The 13,161-nt window shown below is 41.1% G+C and overlaps 1 protein-coding gene across 3 annotated transcripts in view; it reads right to left on the bottom strand.

The window, feature by feature from the left end:
• ASL (argininosuccinate lyase) overlaps positions 1-13,161 on the bottom strand; it is a 64,827-nt gene that overhangs the window by 13,738 nt on the left and 37,928 nt on the right. For all 3 annotated transcript variants that reach the window (XM_033922476.1, XM_033922477.1, XM_033922478.1), the window contains 4 exons: positions 12,006-12,058; positions 8,487-8,549; positions 2,392-2,506; positions 616-700 (listed from right to left, as the gene is read on the bottom strand). In XM_033922476.1, the coding sequence (XP_033778367.1) occupies positions 616-700; positions 2,392-2,506; positions 8,487-8,549; positions 12,006-12,058 (316 nt within the window). The remainder of the gene's footprint in view (positions 1-615; positions 701-2,391; positions 2,507-8,486; positions 8,550-12,005; positions 12,059-13,161) is intronic.

Below are 13,161 nucleotides of genomic sequence, written 5' to 3' on the forward strand. Positions count from 1 at the left end.
AACTAGAATACTTTGCTATTTTGAAAGCTCATGTATGTTTCTGTGTCTGATGCTGCCCACAACCCACAGAAGGGATAATTTTTAAAAGCGCTTCTGGGCTAAAAGTATTTTATGAACAGATACAACATTTTATAACATTGAGCAGGGGTGTTCCTGGGGTTTAGGCAGAATTTGGATTTACACACGCATTTTACAAAATATGGAAATATAAACTGTGAAATTTGTGCATGCCAAAGAACAGATATTTGTTTGTGCAAAGGACTTTTCATAGGGTAATGTTCAGAAGAGCAAAGATATCCCTCTCATGTACCTCATGCACATTTATATACAAGTTAGCCAGTCTGCTACAGAATGCAGTTTCTTCATGTCTCTCTTCTGTTTCATTTACACCTTAGTTACAAAAATGCAGAGAGAGTAAATTGCTCATATTAAGTCTAACCCTCTTTAATTTGCTTTTAAATGTGCACACTTCTCATCTAAAAGCAAGGAAGAGTATTATATTCCCTCATTCCCCAGCCACTGCCAGTATTCTGTCCCAGGCTGGCGCAACCTGGGTAGTCTCTGCTGTTGCAGACAGCATCCGATTCGGTTCCTCAGTGGTTTACTGTCACATACCCTGCCAAAAACACGACCAGCCTTGCTGCGAATTAGCTCCAAGCTGTCTGGATTTTTCTTCTGTGGCATTAAGCTGCTACCGGTGCTAAAGAGAAATACAAAAAAAAAAAAAAAAAAGGAAACTTCATAAAGAATATGGCCACAATAATAGGGCTGTCTTGCAGCATTCTGTAGTCTGTAAATCCATATAGTCTTTGGAATTTTTGGATTTACATTTGTAATCTTCATGCCATGGGGTTCAAACTTTGAACTACAGCAGGGGTAGGGAACTCCGGTCCTCGAGAGCCGTATTCCAGTCGGATTTTCAGGATTTCCCCAATGAATATGCATTGAAAGCAGTGCATGCACATAGATCTCATGCATATTCATTGGGGAAATCCTGAAAACCCGACTGGAATACGGCTCTCGAGGACTGGAGTTCCCTATCCCTGAACTACAGTAACAGCTTCTTAGCTGCGCTCCTATAACATCAGTCTGCTTCACCAGAACTTTATGTCCTTTATTAAATATTCAAGACCGAACAACATCGTATGTACAACTGTGCATCTTCTCAAGACCCCATAAGCTAAAGAACTTTGACAGAACTGATTCAAATACTTTTATACCATCCCCATTGCACATACATCTCTCCATCTTTCATAACTTCCCTTATCCGTACCCCTCTACCAATATATCTTATTCACTTATTATTACTATTTGGCAGTTTGATCCCTGCAGTGATAATGATAGTCTACCAGTAGAGGGCTTTGTCCACCATTTTGAACAAAGGTGCCAAGGAGGACAGAGTAGAGAATGACACAGGGACAAAGTCTGCCCCCATCCCTGCAAGCTCTGTCTACATCCTCATCCCTTCTCCACAAACTCAGTCTAATCTCATCCACACAAGCCTCAAACAGTTATGATTTTATATCATTTTATTAAACGTATAATTACTCCTGGTAGAATTCTGCGCTACTGCACAGCTCAAAATCTGCACAGAATTCCCTATCCACCAGAATTCTGCACAGACCTGCCAAGTCTTCTGCGAGTCATTTCCTGCACTCTTGTTGAGCCTTCTCTCCTTTCTACTTCTGACCAGACATTCCTCCCATGCGAGCCTAGCCTCTCTCTAACCAACCCCCTCCCCATGTGGATCTGGCATCTGTGGCCCTCCCGAAGCAGCAGTGGCAGCACTGTGAACAGACTGCTTGCAGCCGACCCACCAGCCTTTCCTCTACCATGTCGTCCGTCTACAGGAAGTGACATCACGGACAGATGATGCAGCAGAGGAAAGACCCTGGCGGCATGCAAATCTGCCTCATGCATATTCATTAGGGATATCTTGAAAACCAGACTGGTTGGAACGGAAGTCCCCCAGGACAGGTTTAAGAATCACTGATATATACAATCCTTATATTTGAGGGAATGGAGTTTGTTTTTTAACTCACTGGAGGGAGGTAAAAAGTTAAATGAGTATTAATATAATATCTGTGTAAGCAACCTGAGTTGAGGGGTTGAAATGAGGAACTCTATAGGTGTGAAGGGTCATAAGAACCCAGGGCCTTTGTACCACATTGTGGGCATCAGTCCGGGGGGGGGGGGGGAAGTAATTGTTTAACAAAATAGTGATGATTCTTCAACACTAGTTATGCTTGTTTTGTTGAAAATGTAATACTCTTTTCCATTAGCTGGTTAACTAGTGTCTTCTGAAAGTGTTATTTTTGTAGTCACCTATAAAAATTCATTCAAACTTTAAACATACCACTGACAAGCTGAATTGAAGAGCTGGGGGGTTACCTGTAGGCATCAGAGAGCGTTACAAAGCTAAACTCTTTTGTGCTGTAGATAATCAGGTCTTCAGACATTTTGCTTAGATGAATCAAGCACAGGGAAGCCCAGAAAAGGAACTCCGCTTTAGAAACAAGAAGGAAAAAGATTTTTAAAAAACCAGCCATGAAACATCTCATACTATGAGGGTCATTTCATAAATAATGCACACAATTTCTTTTAATTTACATGTTTTATTTTTTTTTTTTCAAGTATTTCTTTACAATCCTTCAATATAGTCTCCCTGCTTTGCAATGACTGAGTCTCAACATCTGGGAAGCTTCATTTATCCATCCAAGACACCGTTTTTGTTCAATTGCTGAATGGCTCCGGTAATAGCGGAAGAAAGCTCTTCCAGAGATGAAAAACGATGTCCACGCATAGGTTGTTTCAACTTTGGAAAAAGGTCGAAGTCTGGTGGACTCATGTCTGGACTGTAGGGAGCATGAGGTAACACCTCCCAGCCATATTCACATAGTTTTTCAATGACAACATTCCCTATGTGCGGGCGAGTGTTGTCGTGAAGAATTAGTGGCCCAGCCAAGAGCATCTGAGGTCGGGCTTTGTGCATTTTTTGCAAAAAATCATGATAATACACTGCTGTGACACTTCTTCCACATGGAACTTTGTCTGTGATGATGATGATGCCTTCATGATCATAAGCAAAAATCATCACTTGTTTGATTTTTGATTGAGCTCGTCAAAATTTTTGTGTCGTGGGGAAGATGGAGCTCTCCACTCGGACTGCGATTCCAGCTCCGACTCAAAGACTCTGACTCACGTTTCATCAATAGCAACAGTGCGATTCAAGAATGCCTGACCTTCAACGTCGAATCTTTGTTTCAGCACGGTTGCATTGTCCAGGAGTCTCTGCTGCTGTTCAGCAGTCAAGAAGTGGGGGACCCATCGCGCAGAAATTTCTCTTTTTTTAAAATCATTTGTTAGAATTTGGTATACTGATGTCGGTGGAATCCCTGTGGTTTCAGAAAGTTCTTCACATGTCGCATGACGATCTTGTTCAAGAGCATCAGCCACGAGATTCGCACATCGTTCATCGGTTGTTGATTCAGGTCTTGCATCATCATCTACGCTCAAACGACCACTCTGAAAATGAGTTGTCCACTGAGAAACTGTACTACGGTCCACTGTTAACTCACCACAAACTTCACGTAACGCACTGTGGATTTCTGTCGAGTTTTTGCCACGTAGAGTTTCAATCTTTAATGTACGACCTCTGATCGTCAACAGACACCGTACCTGAGACACCTGCAGCCTCCATTTCCCACACTACAGAGCTCCTAAGTCCACTTCCTGCTGCTTCAAGCACTGAAGTGAAAGTGAAGCAAGGTTTACTGCAATTGCATCATCCACTCCCCAATGTTACCAATTGTGCATTATTTATGAAATGACCCTTGCAAATATTAGCAGGCTTCTTTCCAAACAGATACTCTGTTTCTGCTGTCTGAGATCCTTCCATTGAGCTTAATCTAGATAAAGGAATTTTGGTATCTGGTGCCCTTTCTTCCTCCTTTCTGTCTTTTTAAACTTGGGTTACGCACTTAAACTTCTCAAAAAAAAAAAATTTAAATATATATATATATATATATATATATATATATATATATATAGGTGAGCCCTTCCAGATCTTGGTATATGGAATTTGTTGTTTACTAAAACATAAAAGCCTGCCTAGAGTTTACAAGTCCCAAGGCAGATTACAATTAAAAGTACACATTTTATATGAGCATCACACTATTATCAAATACAATATTTCAATAATCAAAACCTATTATTAAGCAGCCATATTTTCACCATTTTTTGAAGCCAAAGGTATTGAGCTTCACTATGAATCTGGATTGGCAGGGTGCTCCACAGCAGTGAAGACCAATAACCAAAAAACACAGGGCCTGATAATTAAAGCAATTTAAGTGGGCAGGAGAGACTTATTTCTTCGACACTATATCCACCACAGAAAACTGACCCTTGGGCCTACCAAGCACCTTGACACTACACACACCGTCATCCACATGACTTTGAACTATAAAAGTTACCTCCACCTTCTACCTCACAACACCACTCTTCAAACAGTGCTAGTTTTTCTCTTTTTGTATAGTACCATCTCTTAAACTGTTTTGCAATGTATCTCCAGTAGCATTCTTGTACTATACTAAATAGTATCTCTTAAATTGTACTGTAAGTCTCCTTCAACCTATTTAGGCATAAGTGCGATTTATAAATCCCACATTAGATTAGGAGAGGCTCTGCTGTTTAAATCGCACTAAGCCAGCTGGCTGCTGTAGAGGTGCCCGATTCCTGATTCAAATCGATTCACCAATTCACTTCGGGTGAATCAATTTGTTTCCAGAAAAAAACGGACTCACTGATTCATGAGCAGTGGCACCAGCCCCCTTGCTACCGATCTATTTTGCAGAAGCCCGTTCGGCCTTTCCTTTTGCTGGAGTCCTTCCATCTAATTTAATTTCCTCTTTCACGAAACAGGAAGTTACATCAGAAGAAAGGACTTCAGCAAAGGGAATGCCTGAACAGGCCTGTATGAGCAGATCAGCAGCAAGGTGAGCCCACATCTCCTTGGCTTCTTCTCTTTTGCCTTTTATTTTTTTTTATTGGTTAGCTCTTTCAGCGCACTCCTTCCCGGAATCAGTCTTATCACCCTTCTCCACCCAATAGTGTTTATCTAATCTCTCCGCCACTCTGCATCTACCTTTAATTCAGTGCAAAAGTTGTTGCCAAGCAGCAGTAGCGAATGCAATTCAGAGAGCTACGCTGATGCTAGTCCAGGCTTCTTCTCGCTATTGCGGCTGCCCCAGCGGAAACAGGAAGTTGTCACTGAGGGTGGGCTGCAGTGGAGAGAAGACACCAGGAGTGGTGGCAGGAGATAGATTCGCAACCACTACCAGCAACAAATTTTACAACAAAATAAAGATAGATGGGGGGGAAGAGGAAGAGATGGACTTGGGGGAGATGATGGAGAGGGGAGAGGAAGAGATTGACTTGGGGAAGGAGGGCAAAATGGGGAGAGGAAGAGATGAACAATGCAGAGATAGCAGAGGGACCCAACAGCTGAAGGCAGTCTTTTGACACCTGAATTCATATCAAGCCACAACATTTAGCAATTCAAGGAATTAGGGCAGTGTATTGCAAACTTTGTGCCTCCTGAGATTTCAGGTGTGCCGCAGCACACTGTGGAGGAGGAGAGGTGCCAGCACCAGCTGATTGCCCACAGGATGTGCCTCTTGCAGTGAGAGGCACATCATATAGGCAATTAGCCAGCACCGGCGCCTCTCCTCTCTGGCCCTCTTCCCTGCTGGCAGCGCTCCATGTTTCTAATTATTCAGGATGCAATTTTTTGTGGACGCCTTTTTCTAGACAATAACTTGTTCCTCTGGTATAATTGAGGAGTTGTTCATGATCTCTTTATATAAGCTTTGGTGTTAGTTTGCAGATATGATCTCTTGAGGATTGTTTTTGTGTTTGTCTTATTATGTCTGTAAATTATGTAAGTGCTAAATGGTATAGAAATTTTTAAAATAAACTAATAAATAATTTTAAAGCTATGTTATAGATTGGATGTTCCTATTTTTGACATGATATTGCCTTGGTTAAATAAAAAGTTTAAAATTAAAAAGCTGTGTCAGTAAAATCGAATTGAAAAATCAATTCAAGTTTTATTTAAAGTTTGATAAAAATGCTTATAAGACATTTCTAAGCGGTTTACAATACCAAAAATAAGCATCTTAAAACATATAAACGACAGGGGGGAGGGGGATAAAAGGCAGAATTACAATTTATCTAGAAAAGCACATAAATGGCAAAAAACATTAGGGAAGGGATTAAGAGTTGGACAATGATTGTGATGAAAAGGACTGATCTGTCAAATTATTCTTATTATCTTTCAAAAGCGTCTATATAGAGGCAGCTTTTGAGGGAGCCTTTCAATCTCTCCAGCATAGTTTCTTCTCTAGGATAAAGTGGTAAATAATTCCATAGCACTAGGCTATTCATATTCAGGGCCACTTACCCAGGCAGTGCTTCCGAATAGCGGAACTAAGCAGCTATGTTGAAAGTGGGTAGGAAAGGGGAATTACCGGTAGTAGTGGTGGGGTTGGTTGAGTGGGAGACGTTATACAGATGCCAACCACTATTTAGTGCCAGTGCCTGAATAGGTAACTGGGTTTATAGACATGCATAAAACAGCAGTTCTAATTTTGCCTGGTTAGTTATGTGGCTCCTGGCACTGACTATTGATTGGCTCTCACTTACATTCCAGGCACTGGCCTGAAGCTGCTTGTGCTCGTCCCTCCCATCTGAACAGCAGCAGCTCCCCGTTTTCCCTCTCTCCTTACTACTATTTATTATTTCTATAGTAATACCAGCTGCACGCAGTGCTGTAAATTAAACATGCAAGAGACAGTCCTTGCTCAAAAAAGTTTAGCATCTAATTATAACAGACACACAGTACACAGGGTGGCTTAATATACGGTGCTCATGAAGGGGCATACAAAGGGATGAAGAGATAGAGAGGGAATGAGAAACAAATATAATGTATTACAAGTTAGAAGCGTTAGGAACTAAATACAGCTTGGAAAAAGTGGGCTTTAAACCTGGATTTGAATACCACCAGAGATGGAGCCTGGTGGACTGATTCAGGCAGGTTGTTCCAAGTGTATGGTACAGCAATGCAGAAGGGGCGGAGTCGGGAGTTGGCAATAGAGGAGAAGGGTACAAACAAAAAAGACTTATTCGAAGAATGGAGTTCCCAGGGAAGGGTGTAGGGAGAAATAAGAGTGGGTACACTTGTAGGAAGAGTTTGAACTGTATGCAGAAGCGGATAGGGAGCCAATGAAGTGACTTGAGGAGAGGGGTAATATAAGCATAACAACAAGGACCCCCCAGTAGCCTCTTACCCCTAGCAGGCCCCCTCCAGGCCTACCATTCTAGTCCCTGGTGATCAAATGGTGTTTAGGCAGGCGTGATGCCCAGTTACTCCTTCCCAGACCATCTCCATGATCAAAATGGCTGCCACAATTTGTAGCAGGTTTTGCAGTAGTGTAGTATTTCAAGATTGCCACTAGAGGTCATAGAAACTACAGTATTTTGACCACAGAGCCAGCCTATGCAAGAGTGACTGGGCATCACTCAGTCCTGAAGACCACCAGGAACTGAAATGGTAGGCCAATAGAGGCCTACTACAAGTGGGGAGGGAGGGAAAAAGGGGGGGGGGTTCATGTTCTTCCTGGGGAGGTGTCACATAGCACATCCCCTTATGTAGGTCCCGGCTAATATTCAGCTGGGATCTGCATAAATATCTTATGTAAGTCCTTACTGAATAATGGTCAGGACCTGCATAAGTCCTAGTGGCAAGACGCAGTACAGTCAATACCAAATATTCAATGCTGGTGGTTGGATATGGCCTGGCATTGAATATCGAGACCTAAGTCTGTCAGCTGCAGTTAGCATTTACAAAACTCTCTCCATCATCAACTGAATACTGAACAAATAGTTTTTGGGTGACTGATTACTGTGTACTAGGATACATTGATACAGAAAGAAAGGCCTGCCCACACCACATCCCAGAATGACCTCAAATTATGCCCTCTGGTAAAACTAGAGGGCATAATTTGAGGTTACGGGGAGGAAAACGTAGGAGCAATGTTAGGAAATTCTTCTTCCCGGAGAGGGTGGTAGATGCCTGGAAGTGATAGAGAGGAAAACGGTGATGGAATTCAAAAAAAATTTGGGATAAAAATAGAGGATCTCTAATTAGAAAACAAAGGATGTAAATTAAAGAGGTAAGGACAGACTTGCACGGTCTGTATCCCATATATGGTGATTCAGTGTAGGATGGGCTGGGGTGAACATCAATGGGAACCCCACTAACTTGGAACATGAGGATGTTACTGGTCAGACTTTACGGAAGATATCCTGCAAACAACAGGATGCACTTTCTTGGATCTTCAAAGCACAGCAGATCAATCGTGCCTCATGGTCTTTCCTAGGAATACTATACTAACATGAACTGTTGAAAATAAAACACTTGCACATACCCACAAAGTCCCGTTCGCTGGTTGCATCCAAACTGTTCAGGCTGATGGCATCAAAATTAAGCTCTGGGTTGGGAATAGAAAAGAAAACATGGCTGAAGAGTAAGGAAAGGAGCACCTGAACTTGAAGAGATTTTTATTCAGGGAGATCCTCACAGCCTATATTTATGGAGATAATGCTTTGAAATTGGAACCTACAATGAACCATCATTTGAATGACTATGTTTGCATTATCTCCGCAAAAGGTTACAGCACCATAGAACACAAAATGTCACACTGACAAATACTCCTAACAATATACTTGATGGAAATTCCTTTCATATGCACTGATTAGAAAAAGACATTTATAAGATTTATGTGTTTATAAGATTATATGTATTTTTCTGATACACTTGTTGTAATATGAAAAAATGAATAAAGAAATTAAAAAAAAGAAAAAGACATGGGGGCTCATTGTCAAAGCACTTAGGCACACAGGGCCTGATTCTGTATAGGACCTCAACTCCGTATCAATCACACATCGGTGTCCTATTCAGAATCGTGTCTACAATCCCGGACCAACGCCTTAAATGTAGGCCAGCTTTTTGCAGGCCTACATTTAAGGCGTCTGTCTCGTGTCTACGGAGATTCATACCAAAATCTAAGCCCGCCCAAGGGCACTTCCGGTTGAAACCAAGCCCATGCTTCACCTTGGGTGTGCTTAAGCCTGGGTATGCATCTCTGCAGGTGTGCTACAGAGGCCTTGGCCACTTTAAAAAAACAAAACAAAACGTGCATCCCAAATGTCTACCAGACGGCGGTAGGATTCCTAATTGGAATGTGCATTTCGAGAATCAGGCCCACAATATATGGGGTTTCCTATCATAAGTATCCTATGGTACTTTGTCTAAGTGCTTTGAAAATAAGCCCCTTTGCTGCTGCTGTTCAATAATATTGCTTCTTTGAACTGTATTGGGACTTTTTAGCCTTTTTTTCCTGGACAGCTCACTTTTTCCTGCCAGTCTGGCTTGCTTCATGGGACCAAATTTATTTTAGCCCCGTGTTCAGACTACAATGAAACAATGAACAAAAATTTGTGACGCAAAGTTGTGGCAGAATGCCTCTTGCAGAACGGGATGAGCTAGTCAGTGTCTCTTGTTCTGTGGGACAAGAAGGATGTAGTGACACTTTAGATTTGGGGTATTATTATAATTAAGTAAGTCTGAGTGGAGGGAGAAGGAAATGGGGAATACATGTGTAAGGATAACATGGATGAAAGGCTTGGCTTCAAATTTGGTAAGTGGATTTCAGGACCTTCCTTTAGGCACCTCCCTAGGATTAGATGGATTCACAAATACATTTTATAATAATAATTTATTTCTTGTATACCGCTATACCAAAAGTTCGAAGCGGTTCACAACAAAGGGTAACATACAGCCAATATTTAAAATACAAGATAAACAATTAATATCTGATACAAGATAAAAACATCAGGTAAAAATTAATAAAAGTTAAGACAATAGCTCAATTAGCAAGTAAAAGCTGTTAAGAATCATAATAGATTTGATAATAACCTGACTTTTTTCTTTTTTCAAAATTCTTTATTCATTTTTCCATCTTACATCAAGAACACAATATTACAACATGCCTAAGAGGAAAACATATCAAGCAGGCGTGTTTTTAGTGATTTTCTAAACTCAAGATAGAAGTAGCCTCAAGTATTAATCTTCTAAGCCATGTATTCAGTTTGGCGGCCTGGAATGATCAAATTCTATCAGAGAATCTCATTCTGAGTTTCCAGAAACAGTTCTTAACAACTGCACTGATCTGAGAATGGTAGGATAGTTTATTATCGATCAATACCCCGGCCCAGACATATTTTGGTAAGAGATTTCCTCTGCCCAGGCTAATGTGAAAAAGGGACAAAACCCAAACTGACTCAATTTTGTTATAAAAGGTAGTCTGATGGAGGGTCATTTTATAATATCAGAAAGATGCCTATGTGCTGATATAATGTACGTTCTCAGAACCAAACATAACCATGAACAAAAGCTAATACACAAATAGGATGTAAATGTTTACACATCGCAAAAATTCCTGCTCTGTCCAAACTGTGCTCCTGGGAACATCTTCATGCATATCCTATTCTTTTGTGTGCCAATTTCTTACACATATACATGCCACATCATCTTATAAGAGCTTTTTTCATAGATTTGCCCTTATAACGATGATTTCTTCATCCTTCATAAGAACATAAGAGTTGCCGCTGCTGGGTCAGACCAGTGGTCCATCCTGCCCAGCAGTCCACTCACGCAGCAGCCTCCAGGTCAAAGACCAGTGCTCTAAATGAGTCCAGCCTCACTTGCGTACGTCCCAATTTAGCAGGAACTTGTCCAGCTTACTCTTGAAACCCTGGAGGGTGTTTTCCTCTACAACAGACTCTGGAAGAGCATTCCAGCTCTCCACCACTCTCTGGGTGAAGAAGAACTGCCTTACGTTTGTACGGAATCTATCCCCTTTCAACTTTAGAGAGTGCCCTCTCGTTCTCTCTACCTTGGAGAGGGTGAACAGTCTGTCTTTATCTAAGTCTATTCCCTTCAGCATTTTGAATGTTTCGATCATGTATCCTCTCAGTCTCCTCTTTTCAAGAGAGAAGAGGCCCAGTTTCTCTAATCTCTCACTGTACGGCAACTCCTCCAGCCCCTTAACCATTTTAGTCACTCTTCTCTGGACCCTTTCGAGTAGTACCGTGTCCTTCTTCATGTACGGCGACCAGTGCTGGATACAGTACTCCAGGTGAGGTTTGTGTCTGCCTGTGTTTAAGTTTTCATGGTCCCTGTCTACTACAACTTCAGTTGTTCTTTGCCGATTATGTAGTAATGCCCTAGCATTTCTGTGAGTGAGGAGGCCCTGGTCTAAAGAAGTGAGGTTAATGGATTAAAGAATGTCTACCTAATATTCAATATGGTTTAACCAGGCAGTGCTGCTGAATATCACCACAGGCCGACCATGCATTGTCTGGGTAGTGCCAGGCTGGTTCGTGAGCGGAACCGGGACCTAACCAGATAGTTGACATATTCAGATCACTAACTGGTTGGGCAAGCAACTAAAGTTAGGACTGCAAAAAAGCTGTCTAAATTTTAGCCATAAGGCTAACCCGGCATCTTGGCCGATGCCCAATTAGTGTCCAGGCAGTTTTCCTGATGCTCCCTCCCTTCCCTGTGACCCTGAACGCCCCACTCTCCCACCCTATACATAGGAAAAGGGCCAACAGTACTTTGAATTACTGTAGTATCTAAGGGGTCCTTTCACTAAGGTGCTCTAACCAATTTAGCAAATGCTAATGATTAGCGCGTGCTAAAAACTAAAACACCTTTTATATTTCTATGGGCGTCTTAGCATTTAGTATGTGCTGTTAGTACACCTTAGTAAAAGGACCCCTAAGTTATGCCCGACTTGCTCATTTCTGCCAGGGCGATGGCAATTTATTCTATTTCTACCGCTCATGTAACTCAGATATAGATTTGGCCAATTGGGTTTTACCTTTGCACAGAAAGTCTCGGTCCACACCCAGTGGGTTACCAGCTAGAGCACCACTGCCAGCGAAGAGAAAATATGAAAAAGAAAAGAAGAAAAAAATGAATTGCAAAATAACAAAGAGGGAGGAAAAATAGTTACAGAACATCAGCTATTCTGTCCGGAATTGACAACAGAAGACAATGGAAGTACATTCTTCCACCAGAATACGGTAAGTCTCTTTATTTATTTATTCACAAATTTATATATTGCAATATCCAAAGGCCTGGATTCTACAAACAGCGCACTAAATTAGGCAGCATTAGGTGCTGTACCTCTTCCTAACTTAATTGGCTTAATTGATTTTAATCGGCACCCGTCATTTAAAATCAATTATTTTCTCATTTAAAAAAATGGAGGCCTTTCCAGCGATGGCACCGTTCTTCCGAATGCAGGAGCACCTTAGGGCGCCTAAGGTCATAGAAGGCATGGTTATTGCTGGAAGTGACCTTAGGTGCCTCCATAGTCTTGATTCATGTCAAAGATAGGTACCGGAAATGTAGGTCTTTAAATGAACTGAGAGAACATAAAAAGCACTTTGAAGCACTGAGGCATTTTAACATTAAGCACTTTATAAGTTTTTATAGAGCATTCTGATGGTCCCGAGTATTAGATTGGTAGGTAGATATATATAAGGAAGATATGAATTAGATATTATTAAATTAAAATCTTTTTTCGATATGTTGTAAAAAGTTTTTATGAAATAAATAGCTAACAAGATAAATTTAAGAATAAAAATAAGGAATATAGTAAGTTAAATGAATTAAATTAAACTAAGTTATTTGGTAGGGAGGTGGGCCGCAAGCCTATGATGTTAAAAGGAGAGCAAGAGAGGATGGTTTCTTCTTCGGTCTGGAGAAATCCCCAAAAGATCGACTCCATGTTCTGAGGCTTAGTTAAAATCTTAAATCTAAATTACTTTAGGGTCTACCCACCAGTCTAAGTACTTAATGGTTTTGATATATATATATATACACATATATAGCCCACCGGGACAGAGAGGGAAAATGCTTGAGTACCTGATTGTAAAAAACCGCTTAGATAACCTTTGATAGGCGGTATATAAACACCTAATAAACTTGAAGGGGGAAGTTGTTAATGTGGGTTGTTGTTAAGATGTGTT

This window comes from Geotrypetes seraphini, chromosome 15 (assembly GCF_902459505.1).
Source record: "Geotrypetes seraphini chromosome 15, aGeoSer1.1, whole genome shotgun sequence".
In the NCBI taxonomy this organism is placed as follows: domain Eukaryota; kingdom Metazoa; phylum Chordata; class Amphibia; order Gymnophiona; family Dermophiidae; genus Geotrypetes; species Geotrypetes seraphini.